This window comes from Pelodiscus sinensis, chromosome 15 (assembly GCF_052426305.1).
Source record: "Pelodiscus sinensis isolate ZL-2025 chromosome 15, ASM5242630v1, whole genome shotgun sequence".
Lineage (NCBI taxonomy): Eukaryota > Metazoa > Chordata > Testudines > Trionychidae > Pelodiscus > Pelodiscus sinensis.
The window spans coordinates 35,865,085-35,881,319 of NC_143066.1; the positions used below are offsets into that span (position 1 = coordinate 35,865,085).

Here is a 16,235-nt window from a genome sequence, read left to right on the forward strand (position 1 = left end):
GCTAGTGTAGACGTACCCAGAGGATGCATGGCTGTGAGAGTAGAATTTGTCTCTGAGGGCCATGAGTCTTCTTAGCACAGTAGATCTGCCGTCTTATGGGACGTGACCACTCCTGGTGTAAATGAAAATTGAATCTGACCCACCCACTGTGACAGGTGCATTGTCTCCTAATTTTGATGATGTCAATATAGCCTCCTGGCTTGGGGAGAAATAGACAGACAAGCTCCTGATGCTCCTCCTGGGAGGAACTCTGGTGTTTCCCAGCAATGGACTGCAGTGGGTTGCTCCTGATTTACGGCACAGTGAGCGAGAGGAGACTCAGAGCCCCTGTTTTAATGCGGCTCTACCTGGTGGTGGTCAATACTGGGAGGAGAACTTATGGAAGACTTTTTCTGTCTGGGAAAAATGCACCTGTAGGCAGAGAGATTAAGCACCACTTTATCTCATTTAAGCCATTTTGGTGACTTGAGATGTAGGCTGCTAGCCGTGAATATGAATTTCACCCTCTAAGAAGGGTTGTTTCCACTCTTTGCCTTCATCCAGATTTATCTTCTGATTGCTGTGGCCGGTGCATTTGCAGTGCGGGCCCAAGGCCATTTCTGAATTCTCTTCCTTTGCTTCTTCTGTCTTCTTTCTCCTTTGGAAGAGTCTCTGAGTAGATGCAGGGCAGCCCACTTGCATTATTCATACAGCCAGGAGCCAAGAAGATACAGTTACAGTCTAGCAGAACAGAGGCAATAACTTTGAGTTCTTAACTCCCAGTGCTTGGCAGAAAGGTGCATCGCAGGTTGGGACGAGACGTCTTGACGGACAAGTCATTATGGAATGTTAAAAGGCAGGGCCAGGGACTTCCCAGTGGAAGGAGGAAGCAGGATGTCCCGGAAGATGCAGCGGCAAGCTTCAGAGGATGTACTCATCGCTGGTGGGACGCTGCATTCACATTCTAAAGTGCAGCAGAGGGATTGAGCAGGTCAGCCCCAGGACGACGAAGCTAGGAGGGGAAGGCTGAAACCCTGCGAAGGTAAATAAAGCCAAGACCTATATATGAGCACTAGCTCTGGGCAGTGCGCTCCGCTCTTTCAGGGCAAAGCAGAAGAGCTGTCCCTGCTGCTAGGAAGACATTACAATTGGCTCATGAATGTGCGTGGGCCGCATGAGCGTTTGGCTTTGAGGGCTGGCTGCTGCCTGGCTTTGGAGGAGTGACCCGCACCTCCACTGGGGACCGCAAGGGGCGTATGGCGACCCCATTGCATCTGGAAGCTAGAGTATGAGCCTGGGACACGAGGAGCATGGGTGGCAAAAAAGGTGAGACCAAAAAGCCTGCTGAGAAGGGGGGCAAGGCAAAGAAGGGCAAGGATGAGGGCAAGGGCGGGAAGAGCGATGCCAAGGCGGGGAAGGGGAAGGAAGCGGCAAAGGGGAAAGGGAAGGATGAGAGGAAGGGGAAGGATGCCAAGAAGGGGAGGAAGGAGGTTCTCAGTGAGTCAGAGGAGGCCTCGGACTCTGAGCTAACGAAAAGCAATGCCGAGGAAGACAGCGACGAGGAGAGTGAGATGGTGGAGGAGGAGGAAGACAGTGATGAAGACCCTAAAAAAAAGAAAGGGAAGGACAAAAAGGGGGCCTCCAAAGCCGTGGAGGCTAAGAAACAGGGGAAAGGGAAAAAGATGCTGTCTGAGGAGGAGGAAGAGGAAGAAGAGGAGGAGGAGGAGGAAGATTATTCTGCAAAGAAAAAGAAGAAGGACCTCCACCTTAAAGGTGCCTCCCACCTGTTGATGGGGCTGGCGGGCGATGAGGCCAGGAAGAAGAAGGGGGCAAAGAAGGAGCATGCCAAGGCTCAGCTAAAAGGGGCTACCAAGGCCATGGCAGGTCTAGCGAGGAAGGAAGTGGCACCACCCAAGTCCAAAATGAAGAAAAGCCTGAAGAGTGCATCAAAGCTCTTCATGGGCTTCAAGAGGCTAGGCCTCAAGCGCTCCAAGAAGGGCCAGTTTAAAAACACCTCCCGGTTTTTCTGGGGGCTGAAGAAATACAGCACGAAGAAGAAGAAGAAATCGAAGAACAAGGCCATGCTGAAATCCACTTCCAACCTCATGATGCGCTTTAAGAGTATGGGGAAAAAGAAGGAAGAGGTGGCCCGTGGCAACCTGAAAAAGCCCTCCTTCCTGCTACTACGGCTGGGAGGTGAGAAACCGAAGGAGCAGGGTGGGTTCTTCAGTAGCCTCTTCCGCCAGAAGAGAATGAAAGCGAAATTCAAACCTCGAGCTCAGATCCTGAGCAAAGCTGCGGCCGCCACCAGCTGGCTGACAAGAAAGTTCCTGTCCAAACGGGCCAGGCTTCCCTCCAATGAGAGGTCCATGAATGAGGCCTGGCTGTCTAGGATTGGAGCTAAGAAACTCCCCTTCCCATCCGAGGATGAGATTCTAAGGCACCGAGCCAACATGAGAAGGTTCTCTGGAGCCAGGAGGCTCTGTGGCCAAGTCGAAGAGGAATATGGTTACCAGCCATATTTTGAACACGGTGGCTTTGTGAGGCAGCCCTCTGGTAGGTTCTCACAGCCAGGGCCAAGTGGGTATGAGAACCCTGCATCCTCACTGGACTACTACAACTGTTACCAGGATGACAGCAACTTTTATGACCCGCCAGCCCCAGCTCAGTATGGCTATCCTGAGGTGGAAAGCTACCTCCAGGCACCAGCTGACTACGCGGATGGATACAGCTTTCATAACAGACGGGCGTCTGATTACGAGGACTACCCTGAGTATGAGATGGAAGGAGACTTTGGGCTTTACGAAGAGCCCATGGACTACTATGACGATCCACTGCAAAACCAACCTGACTACTATGACTATGAAGATCAGGATTATGAGCCACCTTCTGGCTATTCACCATATGAACCCTATGACCAATATAGGGGTGATATGGATTACTATGAAGAGCAAACAGGGCCATACGGCTCTTTTGAAGACCAATACGGTCCTTCTGGGGGGCACTACGATCTGAGGGGAGATGAAATGGGCTATCTGGATGATTATTCTCCTCAGCATGAAATCAGTTACAGTGAATGTGAATGGGGCCCTCCAGCTCAGTCTTCCTATAACCCTTATGCGTATCCTTTGGACGATATAACGGAGATGGACGAGCCAGAGGAGTTGGCGGAGGAGAATGGAGATTACCCCTTTATGCTCCCTAATTCTTCCTTCTTCGACCAGCAGGGGATCGAGGAAACGTTGCCTTCTAAGCTGTCGTTAAACAGGAAGTTCAGGCTCTTCCCCAGGCCTCAAGTGAAGTTGTTTGGCCGGGACAAACTGGACATTCCCCTCCCTCCTTCTCCGCACATCTCCCTTGCTGGCTTGGATCAAGATGAGGATGACTACGATGAATACGAGTCGCTGGCACCTCCCTTCGCCCAGTTCAGCAATGGGTATCTCCAACCCTCGGTGGCCCAAGGCCATGTTGGCCAGGCTCATGGCAGCAGGCTTCCTAGGCCTCACTCTCCAAAGTCGGTGGGAAGCAGGTTCAGCCCAGATGTCCAGCAAGGCAATATCCAGGGGGCGCATTCGCAAAGCTTCTCTCCACGAGGATGTGGGAGCCCCCTCGGGCAGTTCTTACAGAAATCCCTCACGCAACCAAAGCCCATTTTAAAACACCGCGAGAGTGTGGTGAAGGGCAGGCCCGCCACGCCCTCATCGGTAAGGAGGGCAACGTCCTTGTCATTTGGTGAGAGCGGGCCTCAGAGGCCGCCTTCCCCTCAGCCATCAATTAGACACAGCGACATGCCAAGAGCCACCTCTTCCCCAAAACTTAGCAGGCACAGCCGGAGTCCAGAGGGACCGCGTTTTTATCACCCTTCTCCTCAGCCTTCTGAGAGACATTTTGACATCTCCCAGGAGGAATCACACGTCCAGCATCCATTAATTGAGCCTTCCTATAAAAAGTTTGGCCACAAGTTAGCAGGGATGGAAACCTTGGACTCGGCAGCTCTCTTGCCTAGGAGAAAATTTGGGTACACAGCCACTAATAACAACAATTCACAAGGGCCTCCTTCCCCTCAGCCTTCCCGGAGGAGCATCTCCTCCTCCCCACATCCTTTAAGGAGAGTAGGAAGCAGAAGCAGCCTGGAGCCCCCCAGGCCACCGTCTCAGTCTACTGCGTGGCTGAGATCCCCTTCCCCGAAACCCAGTGTGAAAAGGCTCAACTTTAACCAGCCACAGCCCGATTTTCAAAAGCCGGAGGCAAACAGCCCCTTTCTGCAGCCGTTTGGTAGCCACGTGACTGGAAAATCTCCGCAGCTGCCCTCTCCCCGGCCACCGATGAGACCCAGAAGTCCTCCTCCCTCACCGCGATCCTCTCTGAGGATGAAGAGCCCTACTCCTGCTCCTTCTCCCTCTTTGAGAAGACTAGGGTCCCCAGCCAGAGAAAATGTCTCCTCTCCCCCTCTACCAAGGGGACAGAGCTTCTCCACCAGGGGGCGCACAGAACCTATCGATTCCACTTACCAGCCCACCTCATCTCCTAGGTCAACAGCTCAGGCCCAGTTTGTAAGTCAGAGGAATTGGTCTCCGCCCCCTGTGCTAAAGCACATCAGTAGCACAAGGGGTGAGCCACCTTCCAGCCTGCCGTCTCCGCAGCTGTCCCTCAAATCCAGCTCATCGAGGTTTCAGATGTTTGGCTCAGCTCCCCAAGGCGCCACCCTGGCTAGGAACTTAGCCCCTCAACGGCTCCATAATTCTGCCTCTGGGGAGCTGAAGGGCCCCTCTTTACCTCACCCCTCCATGAGGCAGTTTGCATCTCCTCCTGAGGCAATGTCTCCTGGCTTTTCGGCAAGGGATGCTGGGAGCAGACAGTCTTCCCCTCAGCTATCCATGGAAATGCATAGGCGGCTCCCCCAGGCTTGGAACAGGCAGCCCGAGCCCCCAACGAAAGCAGTGAAGCCTTTAATGAGGAACTCATTCCTGAAGCAGTTGGGCCATCCAGCAGGGGCTCAGTCTCCCCACCCCACATCCCCGATGCCGTCTGTCCGAGGTGTGCCACCTCCCCGGGCATCAGCAAGAACGCCCTCCCCTCAGATGCTGACACGCCAAGGAAGCCATCGCGTTACCATGAAGGACTCTGCTAACTTTCCACCTGGTTGGTCCCCGTCCCCCATAAACACTAAGGGGCCATCAAGAGAGCTGCCTGCGGGGCCACGTAGGGATGGGGCTTCTGAGAATGAAATACCGGCTCAGCAATCTGCGTCACCCAAGGTGGCAGGAGGTGGAAGCCTGAGGAGCATTTCAAAGCTGCCTCCACCTCCCAGCCCTGCTCCTGGAGCCCCTAAGGCATTTATCAAACGCATCGGTCAGCCTCTGGCTGGGATGACCCAGATGCCTCTCACAGAAACCAGCAGCATGCTCGCGGGCAGAGCAGGAGGTGGGAATACATTGCTGAAACGGTTTGGACAGCCAGCGGCAGGTCAAACACCAGGACCCACGGGTTTCAAATTCTCAGTAAGGGAAGGTGGACATGTAGCCCAGTCACAACGCCCGCCATCCCCGACACATCCTAGACACCCTCTTGGAAGGAGCCCTTCTCAGAAACCGGCCTCCCCCGCTCCCTCTCTAAAACACGCTACGATGCCAATGGGAGAAGCAAATAAGTCACGGGCACATCTGGGCCTTCAGTCACAAAGAACAGTGGCCTTCAAAGGCTCCCATGTTGTGACGGCAACTGGTCCCGCCTTTGCCGGGTCCCCGTCTTTGCGGAAAGCATGTAGCAGACCAGCTAAACTCCCAGCTGAGCTCTTGGAGAATGAGGACGTGTCTGGGGAGGATGGCGCAGGGAGGTACGCTGTGGTCATGCCGCAGGTCCAGAGGCTGGGCTCCTTCAGAAGGATGTCCTACCTGCACAAGCAACACTGGTCTAAGCAGCAGATGGTGAACGTCCATGCATCGCCCAGCGTACGGTCGTCTGAGAAATTGCTTCATAACCCTCCTGCTGAGAGCTTTAACAGGTGGTCAGGCCAGCGAGGAGACAGCGCTGCGAGGTACCTGACCCACAGACCGTCAGCGCAGAACCGGGGCGATGGGAACCACTGGGTGCGTGGGAGCACGGGCAAGACGCCACCCTGGCACAATAAGGTAATTTGGAGCAATGTGGTGCATTTTGAGCGGAATCTAGAACCTGGGGCCAGTTTACACTTTGGTAAACTCACGGGGATTAATCCAAATATAGGGCCGGATCCAAAGCTTGCTGATTATCAGGGGGCATTGGATCAGGCCTTTACACTGAAGAGAGTGCCACATTTGACCCCTGGATAAGTAGGCACAGCTCTGTTAAAACCCTCTGGACCAAATCTTGAAATGAGATAAGGGGTGTAAGTTACACATTGGCCAGAGAAACAATTTGGCCTAGTGCTGCAGAAAACACCAGGGTCGGAAAGGTTAAAAACAGACCTTGTCTATTTAGTAGAGTTTTATAGCCCCTGGCGGTGACCCTTCCCCTGCTCCCGCCCCCCTTCTCTGCCTTCATCACAACATGGGAATGAGCATCAGGTTCTTATAGTCAGCCAGCCAAAGTAACCCAGGAATCCTGCCAGCCATCTACTCTAACCCCTAGATATGACTCCCTTCTCTTGCACTAGAGCTAGCCTCAGATATGAACATTAAAATACATTTTCTCCTCCGTACCAGCTAGTGACGCTCCTCTCGCCTGCTCTGGGGTGTCACTCGCGCTGGTACATTCCTCAGGCCTCAATTGGAGTCTTGTGTCCAGTTCTGGGCATCACATTTCAAGAAAGATGTGGAGAGAAAGGAGAAGATCCAGAGAAGAGCAACCAAAATGATGAAGGGGCTAGAAAACATGACCTATGAGGGAAGGCTGAAAGAATTGGGTTTGTTTAGTTTAGAAAAGAGAAGATTGAGGGGGGACATGATAGCGGTTTTCAGGTATCTAAAAGGGTGTCATGAGGAGGGAGAAAACTTGTTCATCTTGGCCTCTGAGGATAGAACAAGAAGCAATGGGCTTAAACTGCAGCAAGGGAGGTTTAGGTTGGACATTAGGAAAAACTTCCTGTCTGTCAAGGTGGCTAAACACTGGAATAAGTTGCCTGGGGAGGTTGTGGAATCTCCATCATTGGAGATATTTAAGAGCAGGTTGGACAGACACCTGTCAGGGATGATCTGGTGTTTGGTCCTGCCACGGGGGCAGGAGACTGGACCCAATGGCCTCTCGAGGTCCCTTCCACTTCTAGGATTTTATGATTCACCATCCCAATGGGTGTGTGGCTGTGCCCACATGGCCGTGCTGCGCAGGAGAGAAGCTAAGGCGGCCAGGCTGCACTCCCATGCAAACAACCCCAGCTCGGGCTGACTTATCCGCTTACAGCCAAGCCCCCGGAGACCACAGCTGGTGCCATGAAGTTGGTTGGGCAGTCTAAAAAACATGTCCTGTTTTGAAAGAGCGGCGAGGAGTCCTGTGGCACCTTATAGACTAACCGAAGTGTTGGAGCATAAGCTTTCGTGGGCAAAGACCCACTTCGTCCGATGCATTATACTCCAACACTTCGGTTAGTCTATAAGGTGCCACAGGACTCCTCGCCGCTTTTGCAGATTCAGACTAACACGGCGACCCCTCTGTTTTGAAAGAGGTTCCCAAACAGTGGGCTGCAGGATCCAGGCTGTACGGGCACGGCTAAGGAGCCGGCATGCCCTCTGGCAAGGAGAAACCACCTTAATCCCCACTGAGGTTAAATAAAGGCCCAGAGCTATCCCCGGGCCCTGTCGGTGTAACGCTATAAGCACCCTGCAGCCAGGGTGACAGCTGTTATTTTTGGAGCCATTTGACCTCTCTCCTGGCAAGGGAACAAAAGGGGTGTATGTAAATGCAGGGACTTGATCTGGGGCAGATTGCTGCATTGGAACAGGAGGGTTTATTAATTAGAGCGGCACTGCCGGGGCCTCTCTTGGCACACGCTGGCTGACAGAGCTCATCTGAGCCCTACCCCGGTACGGGACTGACTTTCCTGGGAGGGGGTTCTGCTTACCTGCTTGCTGCCTGCCCTGGCCTGAGCCCACGAGGCGCTGGATGCTCTCCAGGTTGGGAGCTACCATGGGGTTAAAAAAGCGCCAGGGTTTATTGTCTGCTCTTCCAAGCTGGTGACTCTTAGTTACCTTGGGGGTTTTGCGGAGCCCCAGACGCTCGGTGGCTCTTCTGTGCGCTCCGCTAACACTGCGCGGCATTGAAAGTCCTGTCGGACGAAGCAGAGGGGTTGAGAGGAGAGGGACCCGGCCTGCACTGGCTAGGGGGAGATGAACCGAGGCCCAGTGGCGACCTCTCACCTCTGAAATTCACACAGGGATTGTAACCATGTCTCAGCTAGCCCAGCATTGTCCTTGAAAGCTAAAGAGGTGCCTGTGTGTGTATGGCACACAGCCGCTCAGGGCGTGCTCTGGTGTGGAATGCAGAGGGACGCCACACTGGGGAGCTGCTTTTGCACACTGAGAGACAGTGTGGTCTAGTGGGTAGGGCACTGCTTGGCTTCCCCCATCCGCCTTGAATTAGATGGTGATTGTTTTGTGTCAGAGACTGTCTCAGGGCCTGCTCTTGGCTGGGACCAGTGTTCCCTGTAAGCTGTGTGCTTGGGTGGCCACCCAGAAGAGATTCAGATGCCGCCCAGCTGATTAGCAGAGTGCCCACAGCTGGCAAAATGTGTTTCCACTGGTGGTGCATATCCGCACTTGCCTCGGTGCATAGAACAAAATGTGTTCCACACATGGCTGGAAAAAAATGAGCGGGGACATGTAGGTGCTCCTGTAATGCAAATAATTCATTGTCATTTTCCTTTTCTCTCTCTGTCTACATGGGGATCCTCAGGAAAATAAATTCACACCTTGCGTCAAATGCATAAAAATGGATTAGTCAAACCACATCAAACTCATCTGTGGGTTCTCATTCAGAATTCAAGTGACCTTGATTTGGGTTAGCCTAATTCACAAGAGCATGCACAAAGAGATTTATTGTGGTTAAATGAATTCACTTTGAAAATTAATGTGCATTAACTTTCCTAAGCGTCCCCAGGGAGGCAAATCCTCAGGCTAATATTCTCATGGGTACGTCTACACAGCTGCGTTATTTCGGAATAACTCACGTTATTCCAAAATAACAAAGAGCGTGTCTGCACTGCAAGCCGTTATTTCGAAATAATGGCACGCTGGAGGCCTGCTCACTCCGACTCTGGTAACCCTCATTTCACGAGGAGTAAGGGAAGCCGAAGGAAGAGGGCTCTTCCTTCAACTTCCTGCTGTGTAGACAGCCCCAAAAGCTGAATTAAGCTATTTCAGCTTCAGCTACCAATTGACACAGCTCAAGTTCGTAGCTTAATTCAACTTTCACCCTGCGGTGTAGACGTGCCCTGTGTGTGCTGCATGTGTGGCAGGGGAGAGGGGTGCAGCTTGTAGAAAAAATTAGTCTTAGGGATGGATTTGAATGGGAGGGGAGAAATTGCTGAGCTGATCTCACTGAGGGGCCAGCATGAAAGCATGGGCGAAGAGGGGAAAGGCAGGGCCGGCATCATGGGCGGAGCAAAGGGGAGGGGCAAGGAATGTGCTTAGAGAAGCAGACCAGGGCTGAGTTGTGTAGGGGTTGGAAACCAAAGCTGAGAAGTGGAGCTGGGCGTGGCAAGCAAGGGGGAGCTAATGGAGTGATGCCAGAGCTCCTAGGCGGGGCTGGATGGGGCTCCCGGCATGGCCTCCATCCTGGGCATAGACTCTGGGGGCGGGTGCCGGTGGGCGATAGCAGCATGCAGAGCCATTTGTGCACCTCTGCCTAGGAACCAGACCGGCTGCTGGCCACTTCCGGGGTGCAGCGCCATCAGGACAGGCGGGAAGCTGCGGAGCACCCCTGCTGCACGGCTGCCTGGGAGCCGGCAGAGGAAAGCACAGACCCAAACCCTGAGCACCGATCCCCTGCCCCAAACTCAGAGCCGCCTCCTGCACTCCAAACACCTCATCTGCCTTCCACCCCGGCCCAGAGCTCCCCTGAACCTCTCCACCCTGCCCCCCAGCTTGGAGCCCCCTAGTATCCTCCAAAATCTGCATCCTACCCCACCCCAAAGCCTGCACACCCAGAAGGAGCCCCCTCCACCCCAGCCCTCACTCGAGTCAAAAGGTATAAAGCTGTTGGGTCGCAGGCAGCAACAATTTTCTTCAAGGGGGGTGTGAGGAAAAAAGTTTGAAAACCACTGGTCTAGGCAGCCTCCGGCTCGAAGGATCCACCCGGAGCAGCCCACAGTCGGGTCTGTTCTCTGACAGGGGAACGCCACCTCCATCAAGCAGCCGATTTGGTCAGTGTCCCCGTCGCGAGAACTGGCTAGTGTGTGAGCATGCCCCAGGCTGCAGAGCTACGGTCCTGGGACAAGCCTTCCCTGCAGGGCAGGCTCGTTAGCTCATGCTGCAGCCGTTCATGCTCTGGGCTCTTTCCCTGGCTCAGTCTCAGTCGCGCCGGCCAGCATGGCGGCCGTTACGCCCCCACCAGTGCTTCCCCCTAAGCTGAACACTTGGGCAGCCACCCAGGAGAGATTCAGGTGCTGCCCAGCTGATTGGCGGAGTGCCCATAGCTGCCCACAGCTGGTAGCATGTGTTTCTACTGGTGGTGCACATCTGCATGTGCTGTGGTGCACAAAACAAAATTTATTCCGCAGACGAATGGAAACATTAGAGGGAATATTGACCCCTCCCACTCCCAAAAATAAGTGAGGGAACAGAATCTTCTTCAGGGCCTGGTGTCCCAACCCTGTCACTGGCTTTACAGGGTAGTGCCCCGGTGGGCTGCTGCAATGAAGGGACTCCCTTTGCAAAGTCCCTCCTGTCATCTCTCGCTGAACTTGCGCTGCCTCATTGCTGCCTAGGGCTTCCCCTTGCTGACGGGAGGGTCGATCCAGCAGCCATCACTAGCAAACAGCGGGGACCTTGTCCCCCCGGCCCTGGTAGATGGACATGCCAGTGGGACCAGTTTAGCCCCAATAGCTCGACATGGGGTCCGACCCCAACCCTCCGTCGTCTGAGTAACGCTGCCCTGTGGCACCTGCAATAACGGCCCGATCTGCGTGTCTTGCTCCCCGAGTGTAGATGCACTCCCTCGGCAGCCCGCCCTCCGCGAGCCCCCGAGCCGAGCCGAAGGAAGATGGCGTGGAGGACATGACCCAGCTGCAGTAAGTTGGCATGCTCTGATTGATCGGGAAGGAATGTTACCTGCCCCGGGCTGGCTGGTGTCACTCAGCAGAGTGCCCCTGGGGGCCAGCAGCCTGGGAGTCAGGAATCTGGGGTCTTGGCCCAACTCTGCCACTGACCTACCGCATGACCTTGGGTGGGTCCCATCACCTTGGTGTCCCCTCCTAACCTCTGTCCTAGCTGTTTGGGGCAGGGGCCGTGTCTCCCCTTGTGTAGGCAGAGCGACTAGCACAAGGTGTCCTCAAGCCCTCGCCCATTGCTATCCTTCCCAGATCCCCCCCAGCCTGGGCAGCGGACTCCACTCTCGTTTTTCGGAGTGCGTGCCTCGGGCCGCTGCCTCTTCTTTGCACGTTGGCCGCACTGGGCTGGCTGGGTTTTCAGGAGTGGATTTGCCGGCCATCGGCCTCGCCTTTCTGCTGGCGCCGTGCCCCGGGGCTAGGCCGTGCTCCCCTTTGTGCTCTGTGTTCCAGGGACCTCCAGGAGGGGGCGGTGCTGCACAACATCAAGACGAGGTTTGAACGCGAGTTGATCTATGTAAGTTCCTGGCCAGCTGAGTTCCGCACACTGGGAGCTCATTACAGGCCACCAGGGTCTTCTCGGCCTGGCCACTGGAGGGGCCGGCCTGTGCCGGACACGGCTAGCCTGCTCCTCCCGGGCCTGTGGGATAGATATGCAGAGCATGTGGCGGCTGGGCTGATTGCGGGACAGCGTGTTGGGGTGTTTGCCCCCCTCTCGCGACAAAGGTTTTGTGCAGTGACTTAACCAGCTGTCCAGAGACCGACCTTCCCCCACTTGTGCAAAGTGCCCTGAGAGCCTTCGGGAATCCGTGTTAGGCCAGATGCCGCCGCTCATCTTCTGCCGAGCGGGGCTGAGGCTAACGGCATAAGCAGCCATAGATGACTTGCGGTAGCACTCGGGAGAGGCACTGCTCCCTGTGCTCCCGCCAACATTTTACTGGCTAAATGGGGTGCCCTTGCATGCCCCCTCCCTGCCCCTCTAGGTGGCCTTCCCTGCACCCCGCTCCCTGCAGACACCAGGCACCCCATCTTCCACCACATCTTTTGCTCTTTCAGACCTACATAGGCAGCATCTTGGTGTCCGTGAACCCGTACAAAATGTACAACATCTACGGGACAGAGCAGGTGCTGCAGTACGAGGGAAAGGCGCTGGGAGAGAATCCCCCGTAAGTACCTCCCTTACAGCCCCCTTCCGGTTGGTGCCTTAGCTGCCCAGCCTGGCTGCTCAGGGCCCTTGACTCTCCTTGAGCTCAGATTTCCCTGAGGGACCCGAGCCTGCAAAGTTTTACTGTGGGGCGTTACCCTTTCTCAGCCCAGTAGCCCCACTGCAATGCATGACCCCTTGGGGTAGTAAGGGCTTGCAGGATCGGACCCTGAGGTTGGGCAGGACCAGGTCACAACCAGGTCTGATGATGAAGCAGCAGTTTTCTCTCTCGAGTGGAGATCCCAGCACAGGTGACAGCTCCGTCCTGCCCGTGGGTAGCAGCCGGGGGGTCCGTCTGGCTGGGTGCGCTCAGACTTCCTTTGTGCCGGTGGGTGGCCTCGGGCAAAGGAGCTGGCTCAGCTCAGAGCATCAGCAGCCTGGTCGGGTATCTGGCTGGTGGGACCCTCTCTTCTGCGGGGGCCATTTTGCCCCTAACACTCTGTGCCTCCGGCTCTTTCGCAGGCACCTTTTTGCTATTGCAAACGTCGCCTATACCAAACTGATGGATGCCAAACACAACCAGTGTATTATCATCAGGTGAGAGCTTGCAGCTTTGCTGAGGAAAGGAAGCTCTCCTTTCTTTCCAGAAGGGGGCTCCCTAGCGCTGGGCTGGGACCGCCCCTGCCACCTTGCCCCGCCCATGCCACACCTGGCCCGCAGGTAGACTTGAGACATCCCTGCCCAGGGCTGTGACTCTGGTATGTGCATCGTCATGGCAAACCCCAAAGGGACGTTGGTTGAGCGCTGCCCGGGTCAATCTCTAGCTGGCATCTAGAGCCAGCGCTACAGGATTAAAATCAATAGAAGTGTAAAACGGCCAGGCCTGGCTTAGCCCTGGCTGGGGGCCCGTTGGATTTGGGCCATGGATTTCCATGGGAACAGCGCCCATGGGCGCTCAGTGGCCACCATTACGTTCGTTTCTTCTCTTCCTAGCGGCGAAAGTGGGTCAGGCAAAACGGAAGCCACCAAGCTGGTCCTGCGTTACCTGGCGGCTGTCAATCAGAGGCGCAACGTGACGCAGCAGGTACAGGGTCCTTTCCAGGCCCCGCAAGCCATTGTGCTGCGGCGGCTGCTGGCCAGCGGTAGCAGCTGTGCTTCCAGGAGCCCCCCCATGCACCACGAGAGCCGGCAGCGCGGGGGGAGGGGAGCCCCGGGAGGAGGGGCAGCTGCCTGGCCGGTGCGTTGGACCGGGATGGACTGGCATGCTCTGCAGCACGGCAGGTGTGTTCCCCCTCAGAGGTCCCAGCCTGGCTAGCAGCTCGGCAGGTATGTCCCCAGGAATGGAATCAGCCCAGTTTGCAGCCCAGCATCCCCCCAGAGGCGCCAGTTAAAACTGAAGGCTGCGTGGAGCCGCTTCCTGGAATGTCTTTCAGGGCCTTATTCCCTGCGGCCGTTTTCCTTGGGACTCATTTGGGGTCTCTCGGCTCCCTCCAGATCCCTCCCTCCCTTGCTCTCCATGCCTGAACTCGGGGTCTCTTGGGACACCGAGCTGTGCCCCCCCTGCCAGAGCAGGGGCCTTCCTCCCCCGTCACAGCAGACACCCAGCAGTGCGTTCTGCCAGGCAAAGAGAAGAGCATCAGACGGATCCCGTATGAAAGCCAGAGAAGGGCTGGCTTGCTAGGGTGGCCCCTAAAGCCCCTCCGCAGCAGGATGAGCAGAGGTCAGCCCCGTTCTAGGGATGGGGGTCCCGTTGCTGGACCTCATGCCCCGGACGATGCCTGGCTACGTGTACATTGCTTTGCCACAGAGGGTGGGTTCTTCTCTTCTCGCTGCTGGCGTGTTGGTAACCCTGCGCCTGTTGTTGTTCCTCTGCATCCCTGCTGCACAACCACAGATCGAGGTACGGGGAGTGTCTGGGGGAGGCAGTTTCCACTTACCTAACTGAGTGATGCTGAAGTGGCCTGCCGTGTTATCTCTGCAGGGGCCAAAGTCTGCAGCTCAGAACTCCCCTAGGAGTCATGGTCGGGGGAGGTTTGCCTGCAGCCTTGAGCCCCGTGTCTGTGTGTATAGCTTTGCAGTGACTGTCACTCCTTTCAACCCCCCTGCCCTCCATCAGCCATAATTGGGGGGGTGGGGAGGGTAGGGGGAGCTGCAGCCTTCTGCAGCCATGCTCGAGAACCCAGGTCCCCTCTCCCATTAATACCCCAGCCTTGTGCAGGAGCTGTTGCAGAGCCGGCAATGGCTGTTGCATTTGCAGACAGGACGCTGTATTCCCCTCCTTAACGCAAAAAGAATTCAAAGGAAGCCAGACCCTGGTCTTGCCCCATTGCTCGGCCAAATGTTTAATTTGGAAGCACTGTTTTCCATGAGCCTGCTTCCAGGAGGAGGTTTCACTGTGTTCAGCAGTTCTCTTTGACGTGCCTTTGTTGTGTGTTTCGTTGTGTCCTACTGGCTGCTCTTCAGTCATTGGGATGCTACGTCCAATGGGCTTTCTCGTTGCTGGGACATTGCCTCCAATAAGAACGGCCATAGCGGGTCAGACCAAAAGTCCATCTAGCCCAGTAGCCCAGTGTTTCTTAAAGTGAGTTCCAGGATACACCGGTGTGCCGTGAGGCAGTCGGAGGTGTGCCGCGGAGAACAACAGAATTCAATATGGCTGCCCTTAAAGGGACGACTCTTTTTTCTTAGTAACTTCCCCCCGACTCTTTTTTTTGCTCAACAAAAAATCCTTGGTGCTCTCATAAAAAAAAAATTATTGGTGTCCCTTGGTCTTAAAAAGTTTAAGAAACACTGCAGTAGTCTATCTTCCAACAGTGGCCAATGCCAGATGCCCCATAGGGGGTGAACAGAAACCAGAGCCGCCAGGTTGCTCTCTGCTTGCTAGGATGTTGTCGCCAATGGATTCTTGCACTTAATCGAAGCTTTTCCCTGAGTTCAGTGCCAATGAAGTCATGGCATAAGAGGGAAGGTCCTTTCCTGGATCAGTAACCGGGGAAAGGACAGGAAACAAAGCTTAGGAATAAATGGTCAGTTTTCCCAATGGACAGAGGTAAAAACAGAGTCACAACAATCTGTATCTGTAATGGGACTAGTGCTGTTCGATATATTCATAAATGATCCAGAAAAGGGGGTAGACGGTGAGATGACAAAGTTTGCAGATGAAACTGAAGTACTCAAAATAGTTCATTCCAAAGCGAACTGCGAGGAATTACAAAGAGATGCCACAAAACTGTGTGACCAGGCAATAAAATGACAGGTGAAATTTAGGGTTGATAAATACAAAGTAACGAACTTTGGAAAACATAACCCCAACTGTACATATACTACCATGGAGTCTAAATTAGCTGTTACCACTTAAGAAAGAAATGTTGGTGCCATCTGCTCAGGGTGCAGCAGCGTGACTAGAATGTTAGGAACTACAGTACTGTAGACTTCCGATAATCCGGCATCTTTGGGACCTAGGTGGTGCCGGATTATCGGATATGCCGAAGTATCAGGAGGTACTGCATACTCCCAACCCAATCCCCCTCCGCCCCCAACCTTATGCTCAGGTCCCCCGGAGCCGCCAGTACAGCTGCGCGTCTCCCTTCAGCTGGGGCACGTGCTCTGAGCCGCCGGCTTTTCAATGAGCTGGCCAGGACACTGTGCGTAACCCAATCCCACTCCCCTCCCCTTTCCCAGAGCCAAACACCTCCCCTCCTTGCTGTAATCCATGTGAGAACGGCTGACCTGAGCTGTGCCGGGTTTCGTCCTGGTTCCATCAGGAGCGCTTGCCATTTTGATGCCTGACTGTCGGGAGTGTTGGACAATTGGGTGCTGGACTACTGGAGTTTTACTGTATTAGGAATGGGATATAACATAAGACATGGTTTCCCA

The 16,235-nt window shown here is 54.9% G+C and overlaps 1 protein-coding gene across 1 annotated transcript in view; it reads left to right on the forward strand.

Moving 5' to 3' along the window:
* The first annotated feature begins 1,693 nt into the window (after window positions 1-1,693).
* MYO15A (myosin XVA) overlaps window positions 1,694-16,235 on the forward strand; it is a 92,028-nt gene continuing 77,486 nt past the window's right edge. The window contains exons 1-7 of the mRNA XM_089782282.1: window positions 1,694-6,110; window positions 11,097-11,179; window positions 11,669-11,732; window positions 12,272-12,381; window positions 12,882-12,956; window positions 13,353-13,443; window positions 14,254-14,259. Coding sequence (XP_089638408.1) covers window positions 1,770-6,110; window positions 11,097-11,179; window positions 11,669-11,732; window positions 12,272-12,381; window positions 12,882-12,956; window positions 13,353-13,443; window positions 14,254-14,259 — 4,770 coding nt within the window. The 5' untranslated portion in view covers window positions 1,694-1,769. The remainder of the gene's footprint in view (window positions 6,111-11,096; window positions 11,180-11,668; window positions 11,733-12,271; window positions 12,382-12,881; window positions 12,957-13,352; window positions 13,444-14,253; window positions 14,260-16,235) is intronic.